This window comes from Rana temporaria, chromosome 4 (assembly GCF_905171775.1).
Source record: "Rana temporaria chromosome 4, aRanTem1.1, whole genome shotgun sequence".
Classification (NCBI taxonomy): domain Eukaryota; kingdom Metazoa; phylum Chordata; class Amphibia; order Anura; family Ranidae; genus Rana; species Rana temporaria.
The window spans coordinates 205881256-205901172 of record NC_053492.1 but is presented as its reverse complement, the minus strand read 5'-3'; the positions used below and the strand labels follow the sequence as shown (position 1 = coordinate 205901172).

The 19917-nt window shown below is 44.1% G+C and overlaps 1 protein-coding gene across 2 annotated transcripts; it reads left to right on the top strand.

Annotated features, from left to right (window-relative positions):
- Window positions 1-149: 149 nt before the first annotated feature.
- Window positions 150-12962, top strand: POLR2H (RNA polymerase II, I and III subunit H). Of its 2 annotated transcripts, none has more exons than XM_040349779.1 (6): window positions 150-250; window positions 5168-5255; window positions 6841-6924; window positions 8407-8500; window positions 10358-10441; window positions 10527-12962. In XM_040349779.1, the coding sequence occupies exons 2-6, from the start codon at window positions 5183-5185 to the stop codon at window positions 10642-10644; spliced, it is 453 nt and encodes a 150-aa protein (XP_040205713.1). In that variant the 5' UTR covers window positions 150-250; window positions 5168-5182; the 3' UTR covers window positions 10645-12962. The 2 variants fall into 2 exon arrangements, with proteins under 2 accessions (XP_040205713.1, XP_040205712.1); XM_040349778.1 differs by having other exon boundaries at window positions 160-259.
- Window positions 12963-19917: the final 6955 nt, after the last annotated feature.

Here is a 19917-nt window from a genome sequence, read left to right as displayed (position 1 = left end):
AAAGGTCAAATCTGATTGGTTGCTTTGGTTTGTGCTCGTTTCTCATGGGGTCAGCCTGTGTTCCGTTGTTTCCTCAGATGCAGCTCACACTGACACACCACGAGCTCTGCAATGAAACGCACGGTGCGTTCCAGCAGAAGACCAAAAGTTACATAGCCCACAGCTGACAGGAAGCGGAAGTGGTGACCCCCGGAAGTAGTGGTACTCCTGAGCAGCGTGGTTGTAAGGCTCCGAACGGACTGTCTATCCGGTGTGTACCGTATGTACTTTGTCCTTCTATATGAGATGTTACGTTGCATTGAGATGAAAGTAATGAGTCAGGGGTGCTGTGTAGTGTTCTGAGTAAACAGTGTGCGCTGGCCTTTGGCCATTGTATTCTTTCTGATCGGGCTGTGTGTACTGTGCATAGAGAAGACTTGTAGGAATGCAAGCTCCTGTTTCGTCATCCCATCGCCTCATATCGCAGATAATTAACCCTATACGCTGAACCAGAGTCAACAATGTGTGCACAATGCTATAGCCAAATACAACCCCATTCCAGTCTCCTGTAACCAGACCAGCCCTGCTGCTGGCAGCCTGTGTCTGGATGGGACAGAACGTTGTATAGAGTGGTACCTTTATTTAGGGCCCAGTGCGCTCAGGGGTGCAGGTCTAATGCCAATGCCATCGGCTTATTTTTTCTTCCCTGAACTCATACTGGTACAGCGTTCAGCTTCAGCCTGCCCGAAGTCTTCACATGCTACCTGCAGCGGGGCTGGACGCTGCATCTGTCCCTTCTCCTTGTGGTTGCGCTACAATTTTGAGAGAGGCACCGCACTGCTCCTAGATGGCCTTGTGTGCGACAAGCTGCTGTGTCCTAATAGAACATCTGTGTGGATGCGGGTGCGTGACCCTAAACTTGCCCTGGGTGTGTTCAGGGCCGTGCACCCACACAGATGTCACATTGGAAGCGGCACAGGAATCTACACAGTACCTGTGCATACTCATGTCAGTAAAACATGTCCCAGGACGGATCAAATCCCCCTTGCAAACAAGGCTAAGCATGGTAAAATTGGTCCTCCTACCCCCCCCCCCCCCCTTTAGCAGATCAACTGATATTTTCTCTAATTGCAGAGCCTTTAACCACTTCATCCCAGAAGGATTTGCCCCCTTAATGACCAGGCCGTTTTTTGCGATACGGCACTGCGTCGCTTTAAAGTGGAGTTCCGCTGATTATTTTTCTTAAAAGTCAGCAGCTGCAAATACTGCAGCTGCTGACTTTAAAAATACGGACACTTACCTGTCCACGATGTCGGCACCTGAAGCCGATCTGTCCCTCGGGTGCTGCCGCTGCCATCTTCGGTAAGGGAATCCTTGTTCCCTACTGCGCATGCGCGAGTCACGCTGCACGATCTGAATGGGTGGAACTCCGCTTTAACTGACAATTGCGCGATCATGCAACGTTGCACCCAAACAAAATTTACCTACTTTTTTCCCCACAAATAGAGCTTTCTTTTGGTGGTATTTGATCACCTCTGCGGTTTTTATTTTTTGCGCTATAAACAAAGAGCGACAATTTTGGGAAGAAAAAATATATCGCCGGCAGACATTGAATCTGCCGCACGCTCCCACGGCATGTGCGCGCCCGCTATCCACCCTGCACAAACCGACGTACAGGTACGTTGATTCACGCAGGAGAGCCGACTTGCCGCAATATTTTTGCATGAGCTGGTTGGCTAGTGGTTTAAGGGACAGTGCATGTATTGTATATATTTTTTTGCTGCAATATACACCTAAAAACAGGTTTGGTGTTAGATACACTTCAAAGTGATTGTTAAGCCATTTAGTAAAATACACGCAATCCCCTCTGTTAGAAATCCTCCTATGCTCCAGTGTCTGTGCTTTGTAAATATGCCCATTTCTACCTTATTTCAGAGAGGCGCTCGTGTGAGTCCTCGCTGCTCCCTCTTTCCGATCTGAAAGCTACAACAGGAGGAGCAGAGAATCCCCTGTTAACATCAGTCGGGAGGAGAGTAGCACGAGCGCTCGCCTGAACACGCGAGCGCCTCTCTGAAATGAGGTAAAAATGTGCATATTTTTTTTTACAAAGCACAGACACTGGGGCATAGTATGTTTTCTAACGGAGGGAATTGCGTGTAACTTACACAGTAATTTCAGCAGCGGGAGGGGCGGGGCACTGTCACTAGCTGACAGGCGGGGAGAGAGGACCGAGGAGAGTTGCGGGTGACGGAGGCACGATGTCAGGGCTCAGCAGCCATCATAAACTGTGGTCAGTTTGCAGGGGGAGGGCAGAACCAGCCAAGTATTTCAGGTGATACAGGGGGGGCAAATTACACAGCACAAGCACTGTACTGTTTAACATGCTTTAAAGTAATAGGATCCAATAATTTTTTTTAGGGTTACAGATGCTTTAAAGCTGAACTCCAGGTATGCATATGTACCTAATGTTCCATTATGGAATTGGAGAATCACTAGTAGTTGCAAATTCTCTGCTGCAAAGTAACCACATGGGGTCATTTGTTCAGCACAGCCATTCACAGAATGCCTTGCCTTTTTCTTAATGAATGCAATGTGTTATTTGATTGGTGGAGAAGAGGGGGGTGGTGGCATTTCAATCCCCCATCTTGTCTAATCAGATAACGTTTTGCATTTGTTAAGAAACATAAATGGTGCCTATGCTGAGTGAAGGACCCCTTCTATCTTTAAACCTCAACTTTTCAGCTATGGAATAGTTATGACAACAGATGATTTCAGATAGTAGCCAGGGCCGCTGATAGGCCAGTACAGCCAGCCCTGATGTACCGGGCCCGACATCCTCCGGGGGCCCGGGCAGCCTCGCAGTCTCAGACAGCGCAGAATAAAAAAAAATGGCTGAATTACACCCCTGCTAAGCCGATTCTACTAGCTTAGGGGGGTGTATAATTGCTATGATTTTCCGGGCCCCTGATGTTGGAGTGGAGGAACTTTTTTCTTAGTTTCGGGCGCATGCGCACTGCAGCCAGTGCCCGCTCCGCTCCTTACATGTTACCTGTCAGCCTGCAGATGCGGTCGCTTGTTTGCTTCCCGCCGATGCGGAGTGATCTTTCATCTGTTCAGCTCCCCTCTCTGTAGTTGGCCCGTAAGAGATAGAGAGTGTGAGGTGGCCTGACAGAGTCCAGAGGAGGAAGCTGGAATTCGTGGCTACTGCTGGGGGTGGGTGAATATAAAAATACATTCCTTTAATGCCACCATACATATCTATATGTATAACACACAGGCAGCAGACAGCAGGTTCTCTCTCACTGTGTGTTACATGACATGGCTGTTGGGTGCAGATTTTGTAGCTTATTGGTCATAAGTTAACAAGGTCAGCACCCAACAGCCATGTCGTGTTATAATGCTGATGATTTTAAGCTCCCTGTGTTGCTGTTTGCAATGAAGGGTTTAAGACTGGGTAGAATCTGCTTGTTCAGCGGGGAATCTGTCCAGTGTCGACTGATCCCGGCTGAATGGAGTGGGCTGATGACAGGTCCGTGTCCACTCAGCTTATGCAGAGCAGACACGGACACAGCCCACTCTACTCTAAGGGCGGTTGGTGTAAACAAACCAGCTGTCCGCTTACACCCGACTGCCCTCCAATCCGATCCGCTAGACGGAGGGGAACAGATCCCTTTCTGTTTTGTTTAGCGCATGGGTCTTCAAACTATGGCCATCCAGTTGTTCAGGAACTACAATTCCCATGATGCCTAGTCATGTCTGTGAATATCAGTGTGTAACAATGCCTCATGGGATGTGTAGTTCTACAACAGCTGGAGGGCCGTAGTTTGAGGATCCCTGGTTTAGCAGATCGGATTAGAGGTAGGCAGGTGTAAATGGACACAGGTCCATTTAGATCCATCGCTCTATAATTGTGATGGGAGGCTCAGATCAGACCCAACCTCTTCCTTTTAACTGCTTGCTGCCCACCCTCTGTACATTTACTGCAGCAGGGTAGCACGGGCAAGCTGGATCAAATATATGTACTTCATACAGTCTGTTCCTGCACTTTGTTTCAAGGCGGGTGTGGGGGAGGGGCCAGGGGCGGAGTTGAGGGTGGGGCTGCAAAGGGGGCCCCGCCAGGTAGGATGTAGGGGGCCCCATGATTTCTATCAGCGGCCCTGATAGTAGCTATTATATTTTGGAATATATATTCATTAAGTGCCGGTTCACACAGGGGCGACTTAGCCACCTGACAAGTCGCACTCCGTTCTGTACTATGGAACCGTTCTAATAGGAGCGACTCAAGTCGCTCCGACTTAGAAAAAGGTTCCTGTACGACTTTGGGACGATTTCAGGGCGACTTGCATTGACTTCAATACAGAAGTCATTTTGCAAGTCGCCTCTGAAGTCGTGTGCAGATCGCCTTGCAGAGTCGCGCTGCAAGTCGTGCTTCCCTTAGTGTGAACCGGCACTTAAGTGTTAAGTCTGAACACAAGTAATCTAGCATGTGTACCAGCTCAAGTTTAGTGCGAAACAGGATCTAAGGAAACGGGTTTATTTATGAAAACTGCATCCACTAGACTAGAGAAGTCTAGTCTTGGTTGAGTGAGAAGAAAATGTCCTGAACCCTTTAGTAAAACCTAGAGTTGTTCCGATACTAGTATCGGTACCGGGACCGATACCAAGCATTTCCCCGGGTAAACTGTGTTTACGATGCTTCAGTTTATTAATGGAGAGGAGCTTCTGTCTCCTGTCCATTCATTTCCAGTGCAGCTGAGAAAGGGACTGGGGAATCTGTGTCCTTAGTCCCTTTCTCTGTCTCAAAGGGGAGATGTCAGAGGTCTGTTTAGACCCCTGATATCTCACCAAAGCCCCCCAACAGGGCTAAGAAAAAAAATAGCAATAAATAATACAAATAATTAAAAAAAAAAATACATATTAAAATAAAAAACACACTGACACATCCCCCCCCCAAGAAAGCATTGTAAAGAAACAACAAAAAATAGTGAAACATTTAAATTGTAAAATAAAAAAAAATACTGACACATGACATAAAAAAAAAAAAGTATCGCTATCGGCGAGTACATGAAAAAAATAAATCGGTACTTGTACTCGGTCTTAAAAAAGTGGTATCGGGACAACCCAAACCTTTATTTTTTTTTCGTCTCAGTATTTTAATGTTGTGCTTCATTTATTCTTTTCCCTTTAGTGTCTGTAGGACATCATGGCTGGAATTCTGTTTGAAGATATCTTTGATGTAAAGGATATTGACCCTGAAGGAAGAAAATTTGATCGAGGTAAAGTTCAAATCTAGCTTGGCCCTAGTTCATGACGCTTTTCCACATTATTGCAAAACAAATTCTACATTTTTGATCAATCCATATTACAATGTAAGGAATCAGTTTTATTCCATTCTTCCATCTTATAAACAAAAGTGCAGAGTCCTGCCACAATGGCACTTAAAACGTATGTACAGGCCAATATAAAAAGATGCTAAAATGCAGCAATGTGCTCACCATATATAGAAGAGCCATGGTTTCCTCCATAGTTGGTTCTATTTTATTACAGTTCTTTTTTAAATCATGTTGTCAGTGTGTCAGTGCTTCAATTTTCAATGGAGGGGGCTGGTCACTACAGCCAGGCCTATTTTTTGGGAGACAGGACTCGCCTTTCAGATTAGCTTTGATTGGCCTTCTTCAGGCAAGGCTGACATATGCTGATCACTGCATATATATCGAAGCACAGATAGTTCTAGGGCCCCACTCTCACAAGACTCCTTTTAGTCCCACCCCTCTCCATGGCTTAGTATTGCTTTGATCTCTGCCTAGCTCCACTTAGCCCTGCCCCTCTTAACAACCCTGCTAATATAAATTCTTGGGGTTAGTGGGACCAAGATCCATTGCATTGATGGCTAGTGGAAAAAAATCCCATTTTACAGTGGTGGGCAGAGTCACCTTACAGACAGATAAAATAATTGTTGGTTCTGCCAAGTGGCATTGGTGTAGAACTATCCAGGCAGTATCCAATAGGAGGTAGATCGGCCACGAATTAAGGAACCCAGGTTGATAAAGGTTGTTCCAGAGCATGCTACTTTCAGTTTATAGAACTTCTCTAGTGCAAAATCTAAAATTGATTTCAAGCTATTTAGATGGGTTTCTCTAGGCAATCAGACGGCTGAATGCTGTGGACTTTGGGGGACATGCCTATATAAGTTGGTACTGACCTAATGCAGCCTACTGATTCCTCTCCCAATCGAATTTTACAAGCCTTATGACATGACAGGGAGTAATAAAAGTTGTTTCTAACTATAGAAGATGGTACTAGGACATGCTCTAGAGGGGGCAGAGGAGGTTTGAATGTAAACGTGGTCATGCTTAGAGATTTGCTTTAAAAAAGCACCATTATAAATGTTATAACACATAGGCCACCTGGATTCAATATATCTATTACAAGCCCTCGCCACAGACCCCACTTCCTGACGAGACAGCCACCGCCGGGTGTACCAAGATGGCCGCCGCTCCGGAGCTAGGCCGAAGCCGGGGACTTTCCTATGGCCTCACCCGAAAATCGTGGGTCTCATGGCCTGGCCATCGCGGAGATCGAATCGAGATCGCCAGGCCATGATCGAGATCACGATCAATTCGCGATTAATCGTGCAGCTCTAATGCACTGTAAGCTTATTTCTCACGTTTAACTGAAGATACAGATTATAAGAAAACGAGCACCAATATGTATTGGCATAGATTAGATGCAGTGAATACTGATCATGCTTTATTCACATTCATGGAACAACTTTTAATAAAAGAAAAGGAAAAATAAAAAAGCAATGTAAATCTAATGTCTGTCTAGAGCGCTGTTAAATTTTTATATTTTCCCCCCCAGTCTCCAGGCTGCATTGTGAAAGTGAGTCTTTTAAGATGGACCTTATCCTTGATGTGAACATTCAGATATATCCTGTGGATCTTGGTTAGTTTTTTATACTTTCTCTTCTCATGTACTATAAAGAAAGTATGACATATCTGATTCGTAGTACTGGAGTATTCTGCCACCAACATTTGATTTTTCTCACTATGCATATGCTGCTGTAAGGCTTTTTGCTTCTGCCTCATTGTTCCCCTAAATCATCTCACAGCTGTCACTACCAGTCTTTCCCACCTGACTTTCTATTTGACTACTACTATTTTTAAGTGCTCTGATTTCCACTGTACTGATTATTATCTCTATTCTGTTATGCTCCACGTTCATAGCCACACTGGTAGCTCAGTCATTTTCCCAGTCTGTAAGTCCTCTATGCTTCTTTGCTTTCCATATCCTGTTTCCAGTTATTTTCTTCTCTACTTCCTGTGGTTGTGACTGGTTCTCTTCTCTCTCATATCTGTTAGCTGCCATTGTTTGTCATGTATGTTTATGGTAACCTGCAGATGCTGTGTAAGATGGTGCTGCTTTCTTTTCTTTGCAGCTGACAGATTTTAATTCTCTGAAATGCTAACTTAAGTCAACTTTTTTTTTTTTGGACAGCGGAGAGGGATTAGAACACCTGCCAGGTTTTTATTGCTGTCTGTGCCAATTTATGGAGAGTCTCCCTCTATTTGTCATGTTTATCCTTATCAGTAAAAGGAAATCCCACATTTTGGGTTTTTCCTAGAACAGTAATAGGTGAGGGGGAGGGTGGGAGATCCAATGTGGACACTAGTTCAACAGTGAGGGATTTCCTCTCACTTCCTGCTTCGGCTATGGGACAGGAAGTGAATAGAAAGCTCCCAAATGGGACACACATGGCAGATAAAAACTCATTTGAAATTAATCTAGCTCCATAAAAAGGAGCGTGGTAATGTTGTCACAATTCAGTTTCTTGTGATTTACAATGTCCATCAAAATGTACATTCTCTACTGTGGTGTATTTCGCTTACAGTGTGGCATATACATGGAATGAAGAAGTAGAATATATTTTACACAACAATATACAAAGAAGTAATGTGGGCTGTACCATATGGTGAGCACTGCATACAGTAGAAAAGTATGAAGTACGTCCATGTTTCACTGTTTACATAGTGCTGTACTGTATATTGTATGCTTCATGCCATATACACACAGCAGTATATCAGAAATATTTTACTACTGTCTGCTTTCCCCTCTGAGACTTCAAAAACCACAGTAAACAGACTTTGGGCCTGTGTCAATGTAATTTTTTTTTTTTATTTTTTTATTTTTTTTTTGCTTCAAGCAGGATTTTTTTCCCCATACAAGTCTATGGGAATGCAAAATCTGCATAAATCTGGTCAGAAGTTGACTGAGAGCCAGATGCACCTATCATTGAACTTTAAATTATCTGAAAAGTGTCTGTCAAATTGATGCAAGGCCAAAGCTCATTGACACAAGTCCTGACTAATTTATTGAATTCTTTTTTGTAATGTATATCTGTAATTCCTATGGTATATTTGTTCTCAGGTGATAAATTTCGCTTGGTTATTGCCAATACGCTATATGAGGATGGAACATTGGATGATGGAGAGTTCAACCCCAATGATGACCGACCTTCCAGGTGCATTACCAATTCTAATTCCTACAAAGGCTGGGGTGGGTTATCAAATTAAAGGGTGTGTTTGAGCATTACTTGGTGACATCATCACCAAGCTTGCACAGTTCTTGCAGGGGCAGCTATTGAGAGCCCAGTTCTTCAACATGCACCCAAATCTACATCTCCCAAAAGCCCTTTCCCTTCATACATGGGCTTATTTACTCAAGGATATGAGAATCTTCACTTAACAAAAAGTGACTATTGTGAATAATCACTTTAACTAATCAGTCATGTGAAAAGCAAATTTCCTCTTTACTTATTTCACGTGCAAATGATTGGATATTCAAAATAAATAGTAATTTGCTTTTAACGTGGTTGGATAATTTAAGTGAATATTTACACAATTTATTGAAGGCATGGTAAACGTTTTTCATCTGCATAAGATGTACATTGATCATGGAGTTTCATGGTGTCATTTGTTGACTTGTACGCACATCTTAAGAGTAAAGTAAATCTTCACGTTCCTGTGTCCGCAGTTGCTGTTTGTGTGGAAACATGAGCTTTTAGGCATGGCTTGCACAGGGTAAATAATTACCTCTCTGTAGTGTTAGACCTGACACTTGTGAGAAAACTACATATCCCACGGTGCTGGGTTCTAAGTCTAGTGCTCGTGCAGTTGAAAGCTACACAGTATTTTAATTTGACACACACAAGCAGGTAGAATATTTCATACACACATGGAGCTCACTGATGCAGCTAGGAGATGTGTTCCATCATATCAGCACTATGTGATATCACGTTTGTGATAAAACACAGAGGAGATGACAAAGCATGCATTGGTCACTGTGTGGCTGGAAAGAGGAAGTTGTCGCATAGGAGCCAGCTAGCTAAAGCTATAATACATAGACATAGAACAATCGATCAGCCATCCTCACAGAGGATGTTAAAGAAAGGCAGAAAAACACTGTAAGAAAGAATTAATTAAACAATAGATTACTGCAGCAGTCCCCAACCTTTTTGTCACCAGGGACCGGTTGCATGGCAGCCAATTTTTCTAGGTACTGGGGGAGGGGGGTGACGGGTGGCTGGGGGAGGATGGTGGTTGTAGTGGACAGGTCACGGGATGGGATATTCACAAAGTCTGTCCTCTGCCCCTTTTACACCATATCCCCTCTTTACAGCACAGCCTTTATATCAGTGTCCACCGTCCCCCTTTACATCACAGCCCCCCCTTTCAAGCAGTCCCACAGTATCCTCAGTTCCTCTTCACATCACAGAAACTTTACATTACAGTGCAGTCCCCTGTGATGTAAAGGGGGCGCTGTGATCTAAAGGGAGACTATGATGTAAATGGGGCACTGATATAAAGGGGCACTGTAACAGTACCACTTTACAGTGCATTCCCCTTTATATTACAGTGCCCCCTTTCCATTATAGTGTCCCTGCTGTCTGCCTCCTCCCCTTCTCTCTAACATCAATCTCTGCCTCCCCTGCTCAGGACTCCTACTTGCAGAGCAGAGGCGATTAACAGTCTGTGTGTTCTCTCGCAGCTCCCCCAACCCAGCCAACAATGTCATGCTATCAGCAGGGCAAAGGGCGGGAGGAGCTGTAGATCGAAATGGAGAGCTCCACTTGCTCCCTGCCTTGCTGATAGGATGATATTGTCGGGTGGGCGGAGGGGCCGGGAGAGGACAGTCGCCGCTCATCTCCTGCTGTACAACCTGGTCAGCAACAGGCCACAGACCGGCAGTCCATGTCCTGAGGGTTGGGGACTCCTGGATTACAGGACATCAAGTAGTGGATGTGGATTATTTTTGTAAAATAAGGATATTGTTTACTTTGTGACTCATTTAGCTCATGAGATGTTACGGTTCTTTTCAGAGCTGACCAGTTTGAATATGTCATGTATGGAAAAGTCTACAGGATAGAAGGGGACGAAACATCCACAGAAGCTGCTACTCGCCTGTAAGCATCATTTTTCTTTGTACACTTTATCACAATCATCTTTCTGTTACAAAACGTTTACTTACTATGTTCTGCTTTCCTTCAGGTCTGCATATGTATCGTATGGTGGTCTATTGATGAGACTACAGGGAGATGCTAATAATCTTCATGGTTTTGAAGTGGATTCCCGTATTTACCTCATGATGAAGAAACTTGCCTTCTAAAGATGACTATTTGGAAAAGAAAAGAGTTATTGTGTAGTAATATGCATTATTGGAATTTAACAATTTGGCCTAGGATTAATTACAAAAGTTCTCTGACCTTTGTATTTTTTGTATTTAATTAAACTATATTTTTTTATGGTTGCTTTTTCTTTTGCATACAGGATGTATTAAATCCTTAAAATATATTCTATGAAGCTATTACAGTTCTCAATATGGAAACTGCATAAGAAAAATGTTTAATGGAAGCTATACCTTCTAAAAAAATATATGCAGCATTTATAACGTGCATAAAGAAGCAGGCTACCCTAGTAGATAGATTTGGGTTCACCTTAAAAAAAAAAAAAAAAAACGCCCTGTGCAGTCCATTGAAAAAACATTCCTTAATGCTAAACGAATCCCATTTTTAAAAAGATGCATTGATACTTTTCCCATATCTGTAGGTCATTTGTGCACGGTGTGAAGCCTGCCCCAAATGCTTCTGATGTTTTTTACAGCTGTCTTGTCCTCTTCTCTAGGATGGGGCAGCTGTTAGGACAAGTGCCCCCTAGTGGTACAAGAGCGAGCACCCAGCATACAGGCATACCCCGCTTTAAGTACACTCACTTTACATACACTCGCGAGTAAGAACATACCTGTGAGTGTATGTAAAGTGTGTCATAAGCTAAAGCTGCAGCTGAGTAATCCGTGCATGGATAGGTCAGATTCCCTGCTACTTGAAAAAACACTCCCTGACACCCCCACTACAGCCCCTGACACCCCCACTACAGCCCCTGACACCCCAGAAGTGAAGAAAAGTATTGCTTCACGTTAACTACATTTTCATTTTACATACATGCTCTGGTCCCATTGTGTACTTAAAAGTGGGGTATACCTGTATGTGCAATACTGTCTCTTGTTTCCAAAGATGATCTCAACAGCTGCAAAGCTCTCTTTTTCCTGTCGCAGCCACTAAACTCAATGCTCATGTGCGGGGCTCAGAAAAGGGACGGCACTAATCTTAACTATTTCTAGAAAAGGACAGGATGGTCCTGTGAAAACTGATGAGCGGCGACCGCAATGCGCACAGGTCATGGTCGCTGCTCACTTGCGTGTCATCGCCCAGCCCCTACCTACAATATCATCCTATTGGCAGAGGGCGAGAGGAGCTCTCTATTTCGATCTGCAGCTCCTCCTGCCCCTTGCTCTACTGATAGTATGACGTTGGACAGGCTACACTCCATGCACAAATGGTCCACAGGTATGGGAGGAAGCATGAATGCAAATTTTTTAAATCGGATTAGTTTACAGGGATGTCAAACTCAATTTAATTGTGGAACGCATCAACATTATGGTTGCCCTCAAAGGGCCGGTTGTATCTGTAAGACTACTGATCTATTCACGTACATAGGAGTACTCAGGAGAACACGGCATGCAGAGTAAAGGGATGTGCAGGGTTTAGGGTCACACTATGCACAGTGTGCAACACCCATTCTGAAAGCTTCCTTGCATCTCTACTCTTTACTACACATGGCTTTATTACACATGTATCTGGCTCTAGTACCTCCCTGTGCAGGCAACTCTGAGATTGTTCTCTCTCTGATTCTGGAGATCTGTCCCTGTCATGAGTGCGTTCGGGGATCTATTAGCTACAGGTGCCACAGAGAGCAAAGCTGTCTCTTGTATACACAGATGACTTCTGTGTATACAGGTAAAAGCAGGAGCAGGTGGCGAAATGGAGCTCCACTATGTTTTGGCTGCAAAACTGGGTGCGAGGGCCACATAAAATGGCATGGCAGCTGGATTCAGTCCACGGTGTCTCGTAATTGACAAGTGGCATAGAGTTTTTGTTTTTTTTAAGGTGAACTAAAACCTTAAAAAACAATGTAATCTCAGACCCGTAGTGATGCATCCTTCAGTGGCTGTGCTGTTCTTGTTGGTAATTCTGGCCTGACCTTTTATTAAGTGGACAGTATGAAACAGACGTGTCCACTTGTCTACATCATCTATCACTGATAGAAACAGCGTGGCCAGTGGCTCTGAACACTGGGAGCAGACTGTGGGGTGCAGTGCTCATGGTCGGAGCTAACAGGCATACATATTACTAATTGGTAAAAATGCCCAGTGTTTACTACATTTTTTTTTTTCTTTATTGATAAAAGGTACAGCTGGGCTTTAATGGTGTTCATATTTCATGCATAATGTGACCCAAGGCTAGCTGGTGGAATTTAATTTTAGATATGTTTTACTAGTTTTTGAAATAAGCCTTCTTTTCAGTAATACGTTTTAGAGAAGCTGTTGTAAAAAGATTTTCCCATTGTAAATAAAACACTTGTTCTATGTTTTTTGTTTTGTTTTTTACTCCAAATTTTTATTAATTTAGCTTATATACAGATATTCTTCCTGTAAGATTTTATAGACCTAGCTACAGTGAGGGAAAAAAGTATTTGATCCCCTGCTGATTTTGTACGTTTGCCCACTGCCAAATAAATGATACGCTTATTTTAACAGTGAGAGACAGAAAAACGCATTTTAAAAAAGTTATGAATGGATTTGCATTTTAATGAGTGAAATAAGTATTTGACCCCTTCACAAAACATGACTTGGTACTTGGTGGCATATTTTCTATTGTATTAAAGCCTGGAGTCTGGCTAGGCCACTTCAGGACCTTAATGTGCTTCTTCTTGAGCCGCTCCTTTGTTGCCTTGGCTGTGTGTTTTTTGGGTCATTGTCATGCTGGAATACCTATTTTCAATGTCCTGGCTGAGGGAAGGAGGTTCTCCCCCCAGATGTTATGGTACATGGCCCTGTCCATTGTCCCTTTGATGCGGTGAAGTTGTCCTGCACAGTGCCATTGGCTCCCACTGCTGTCAGTCAGTGAGCCAGTGAGGAGAGAAAGGGGGTGGGGCTGGGTCGCAGTTTTGTGTCTGAATGGACACAGGGTGCTGCAGCTTGGGCTGCTGTGGGGGCATTTAACAGAAGGGAGGGGCCAGGAGCACTGAAGAGGGACCCGAGAAGAGGAGGATCTGTGCAAAACCTCTACACAGCTGGTAAGTATAACATATTTGTTATTTTTAACAAATTAGACTTTTATGACTTTAAGTCCACTTAAAGTGATACTAAACAAAAAATTGTATACTCGCCTTTCCGTCATTTTCCTTTCCTGATGCATCTTCATGGCAGCATACTGTGGCTCCACAACCTGATAGGTCTGCTTAACTATAAATCAAAGACAGACCCGGCTCACAGCATTCTCTGTAACTCCCACCATTTGAGTGGGAATGTGTATGCTGCAATGAAGATGCACCAAGAAAGGAAAATTATGGAAAGGTGAGTATACAATTTTCCTGGCGCAGCATACAAAGGGAACTACCTTGCCATACGGGAGGGTGCAGAATCAAATTTGTAATGGTCAGTAGCAACAAGTTTTACTGTTGTGAGCTGAGCCAGGTTTGCCTAATAAAAAGTAATAAAGGTGTTCTGGGAGGACCATATTGCTGACTTGCAAATAGCCTCAGAAGACACTCAGCACTGCGCTGTCCACAGAGCTGACATTGCCCTGGTTGAATATGCTCTTAAAGCGGAGGTCCGCCAAAAAAATATATATTAAAAGCTAGCATCTACAAATACTGCAGCTATTGACTTTTAATACATGGACACTTACCTGTCCAGTGCGCCCGCGATGTTGGCAGCGGAAGCTGATCTGTGTGTCGGCTCTCGGCTGCTGCCGTCGCCATCCCCGGTAAGGGAATCGGCTTCACTTCCTGGTTTCCTACTGCGCATTCGTCCTCACTGGTCCCTGCTGTCTTCTGGGACCTGTGTGTCTCCCAGAAGACAGCGGGAGAGGACAGAGTAGGCGCCAGAAATGACGTAGGTCATGAAAGTTGCCAAATGTGACACCAGAGGGGGGATTATTCCAAAAAGTGGAAGTTCCATTTTTGGGTGGAACTCCACTTTAAGTCTTCCGGAGCAGGAAAGAAAGCACTTTCTAACCTTGTAAAAAACAAACACAAGAAGATACCTTCATTTAGGTGTAGCAATTTATTAAACAAGTATAAAAGATGCACTCACTAGGTAAACGTGGATCAAGGCTTGTCATAAGCTCGTATAGACCTCCATAGGATCGCTATGAGGCTGCAGAGCTCTGCAGGCATGTGGCTAGTTGAAGCAGAATTATTTTCCTATGGTTTGATAAAGGGGCGCTTATGTCTGCCCTGAAACATGTAGCCACATCCACTCCGCTTCTTGTTATCACACAGCCAAGAGAGGTGCTGTTTGAAGCCGCAGCCATCTTGCTACTTCTGGAAGCTGCTGATGCCTGTGTTCCAGCCTGAAGCCTGACCGCTGTACTTCCATCAATAACTCTGCTTCAACTCGCCACATGCCTGCAGAGCTCTGCAGCCTCATGGTGATCCTATGGAGGTCTATATGTGTTTATGATAAGCCTTGATCCACTTTTATCTAGTGAGTGCATTTTTGTTGTCTTTTATACTTTCGCTACACCTAGATAGGGAGGCACCCTCTTGTATTTGTTTTTTATATGTGCATTAGGATCTTAAGACTTAATCTGAGAGAAGCTGCATTCACTACACCTGGTGTTCCCTACCACTCTCCTGGTCCTCTTATTTGCCATGTTAAATGACAGATGGGTTCCAGTCAGCGCAATAGCTCATTTGATTACTTTCTAACCTTGTGGAGAGTTTCCTTCACTTCACCCCAGGCAATTGTGTCCTTAACTGCCCTTTCTCCAACAAGCTCCCCAATTTGGACACCACCTACTGGCTCTGGTTGGAAGTGCTAGGCAATTCAGCCGCAGACTGAGAAGTATGCTTTGTATATTGACTCCCTGGCCGATTCTTTAAAGTGGAGCTCCACCCTAAAGTGGAACTTCCGCTTATCGGAACCCTCCCCCCTCTGGTTGCCACCTTTCAGGGGGGAGACCGGTATTTGCACCCACTTCCGGGAGCACACTGTGGGGACCTGCAGGTAGTGCGTCATGCCAACCCACCCCTCCCATTGTGTTCTGGGAAACACACGGCTCCCAGAACACAGCAGGGGACCAGTGAGGACGGCGCAGTGCGTCATGCGCAGTAAAGAATCGGGCAGTGAAGCCGCAACGCTTCACTTCCTGATTCCCTCACGAGGATGGTGGTGGTGGGGGCAGCAGAGAGACGGGTGATTGCTCGTCTTCTGCTGCCGCCGTCGCTGGACTCCAAGACAGGTAAGTGTCCATTTATTAAAAGTCAGCAGCTGCAATATTTGTAGCTGCTGGCTTTTAATATTTTTTTTTTTTACAGCGGAGCTCTGTTTAACCACTTGCCGAGCAGGCACCGTCATTATACTGCGGCAGGTCGGCAAGATCCCACAAACCGTCGTAGCTGTACATCGGTCCTTTAAGCGGCATTACCAAAAATATGTAGAAAAATACATTGCTTTGGGGATATTTATTATAGCAAAAAGTACAAAATATTGTGTTTTTAAAAAAAATTACGCTCTTGTTTTGTTTATAGCGCAAAAAAAAAGGCCGTTTTCAGGCACTTAGCAGAGGCTACAGTATTTCCAGCTCTAAAGTGCGTGAAAATTGCCCCTGTCTAAGTGTTTCCCTTTCTATCAACATTTGCTGTTGTTTTTTTGTTACACAATATATTCTGCCACTAGAGTGCATCAGTGGATAATCTTTTGAAGGCAACATTTGTGTGATATTTCTCATGCCATGGATAAACACTTTGTAATGTAACCAAACCCATGGTAGTGTTACAGGGCACATATAGTAAAATATGACCCACAGAAATGTAGCATGTAAACTGTTTTGTAAACCCTAACAAACTTGTTATATTTGCTATTTTTGGCCTGTTAATTATACCAATAAAACATCTTTCTGTTGTATCTGTTTTAGTTCAAAAATACCTATTGAGACATCAGAAATTCGAAGTTGTCCCATGTTTTGGGTTTACTTCCTGTGTTATCTCAAGGCATCCAACTACCCCTTCTATTTCATATCTTGGACTACAGAATTAGTAGGTGAGTTTAAGTAGTTTAGTAAAAGATAACTGGGCAGTGCTGACATTACTTACCGTATTTATCGGCGTATACCGTGCACTTTTTTGCCCTGAAAATCAGGGCAAAATCGCGGGTGCGCGATATACGCCGATACCCGCTTCCCACGCTGTGTTTGAACCACTGCACCGGCATATACTAAGCGCAGTACACTCGGGTATAGTCAGGCAGGCTCGGCTCCTCTCGCGGTCATGTCCTGTACGTCCTTTACGCGAGAGGAGCCGAGCCTGCCCGACTATACCCGAGTGTACTGCGCTCGGTATATGCCGGCGCAGTGGTTAAAACTCAGCGCGGGGAGGACACCACGATGGCCGCAGAAGGACGCCGGACCGGACAAGCCGCCGATGGACGCGATGGACGACGGGCAGGAAGCGATGGATGACGGGCAAGACACCATCGAGGGGCATCCAAACTGTAAGTATTTTTTTTTTCCCAGGAATTTTCCTTCAAGGTCGGGGGTGCGCGCTATACGCCGGGGCGCGCAATAGGCCGATAAATACGGTACATAAAAATGCGGTGTGCAGTCATCCCGCAACAGGACTTGGAAGCTGCATTAATTTCTGGCAGATCTAATCTTCAGTGATCTTTAACTGGATAAAAAAAGAGAAATTGTGCATTCATTATAGAGATGTATGTCATATGTTTTCTTTTATTTGCCCTGACATGCAGTTTAAACCTTTTTGTTAGTGCCTAACCACTTGCCGACCACAGTATAGCTGAATGAAAGCTACAGCGGGGTCATCTAGTTCTGGGATGCCGTCATATGCGGCAGGAGCGTTCTGTGTTTGCAGTACCCGAAGGACACTGCTGATCACATATTGAGGTAAAGAGCCAATCAACAGCTCTTTACCAAATGATCAGCTGTGTCCAATCACAGCTGATTGCGAATGTCAACAGAAGCCGGCTATCAGCACTATTTTCCTAATGCTGACAGCATAAGGAGAGAGGGGAGCTAATAACCAACTTCTCTTTTTTTTTTTTTTTAAAAGGTAAATTTTATTTATTTTCAGTACACAGTATACAACAAAAAAACAAACACATACATGGAACGAACATCGCCCATTTCATTAAAAAAAAAAAAAAACTGTTAGCTGGTAAACATTTCAGATATGCACAGCAACCCATAAATTCTATGTCAATTTGCCTAATTGGGACCAAGGGACAGGGGATTCAGGCAGATTTCAAGGAGCAGGCGGGATGGTACCCTTGGAGCTAACCCAAGGGCCCCAAAACTTTAAGATTTTTTTTGGGCACCCTCTAGCCTCATATGTCAGCTTGTGTAGCGGTATAGCATGGTTAATGGTAGTAAGCCAAAAGGCTATGGTGGGTGAGGATTGAGACTTCCAATGGAAGGTTATCGATTTCTTAGCATAAAACAATACTATCCGCAAAAAGGTTTGCATATTCTTAGAGATACCATCATCATCAATATAGCCCAATAAACACCTCAGGGGATTACATATATTGGGTAACTGTGTTAGGGAGCTAATGAAGGCTGTGACCTCCGACCAGAACTTCCTAATCAGAGCACAGTTCCACATCAAGTGAAAGAATGTGCCATCAGCCATGCTGCATCGGGAGCACAATGCAGAGGGTAATCTATTTAGTTTGAACAGTAAGCATGGTGTAAAGTAGGATCTGTATAGCAATTTAGTTTGTATCACCTTGTCACGGGAAGAAATGACAGAGGGGATCTGAAGGGGAAGAACCTCCTGCCAGGTGTCCTCCGTCAGTTCAGGGATGTCAGCTCTCCAGCTATTGGCCACACTGCTGAGCCTATGAGTTGCGGAGTGTAAAAGGGACCCATAGTATGTGGAAACTAGTTTGGTGTGAGAGGAGTCAGTCAGTAATCGTTCCAGCGGTGAAAGTTGAACAACTATATTGCGGAGGCCGAACTGCGTTGCCGCAGTATGGCGTATCTGCAGATAAAGGAAATAGGCCATGCGGGGTAGATTATAATCTCTACGAAATTCCTCAAAAGGACGAAACATGTTGTCCGAGAACAAATGCATAATGGTTTTCACCCCCCGTTTTGACCAGTATCCCCCATCAGATCTGCGGAAGAATTCTGGTCGATTTGGATTCCCCCATGGTGGGGTGTTTGGCGAGTACGTGTTACTGTCAGTGGAGGACTTTAGTTTACTGAGTCTAAAAATCCGTAGCGTCATTGCCAGGGCATTTGTATCGTCCGCCCTACAAGGGACATGCGATGAATCAGATTTTGCAGGGACTCGTAGGAGGTAAGTATAGCTGCCTCCAGAGCAGTGGCCGCATTGTTGGCTTCAGGATAAAACCACCAATGTGCATGGGCCAGCTGTGAGGCAATATAATAGGTCTGGAGGCAGGGTAGGGCAAGCCCGCCCTCCAGTACCGGCCATTGGAAGGTATTCTTGGCAATCCTGACCACTCCCCCTCCAGAGAAAGGAGGTAAGGATGGAATCTATTTCCTTAAATTTGACTTTCGTGACATATACTGGTGAGTTACCCAGGATATATAAAAGTGAACCAACTTCTCTAAAAGGGGCATCTACACTGATAATGAGGGTCCCAACAGTGCCCACCAGTGCTTCTGTGCCCACAATTGCTGCCCACCTATCAGTGCTGCCTATCAGTGCCTCCTCATCAGTGTCCACCAGTACCAGTGCCAGTCCCACATTATCAGTGCAGCCTATAAGTGAAGGAGAAAAATTACTTGTTTGCAAAACTTCATAACAAACTATTAAAACATTTTTATTTTTTTCAAAATGTTCGGTCTTTATTTATTTTGCAAAACCCCAATGGTGATTAAATACTACCAAAAGAAAGCTCCACTTGTGTAAAAAAATTACTGCTTTCAACACCCATCAGTGCCTGCTCATCAGTGCTGCCTATCAATGCCTTTCATCAGTGCTGCCTATCCGTGCCCACCAGAATAAAAAAGTCAAATTTGTGTTACTTATAATAAATGGTAATTAAAATAATTATAATTTTAAAAGTACCTCTTTGATCAGATGTGTAAAAAAAATGTTTTTCTTAGAATATGATTCTCTCCTTTTTCTGGGCCTATAGTCCTTTGCTCCACTCTTTATATGTATAGACAAGGGGGAGGACTTGGAGTCCCTAATAAAAATGTTATTTGGCAGCACAAATCTCTCAACTAACTGTAGTCCATGCAACCATGGTCACTACTGGAGCTCCCTGTGTGGCAATTCCCATATTATGGAAAAAACATGAAATACCCCCTCAAGGGTGGGACTTTAT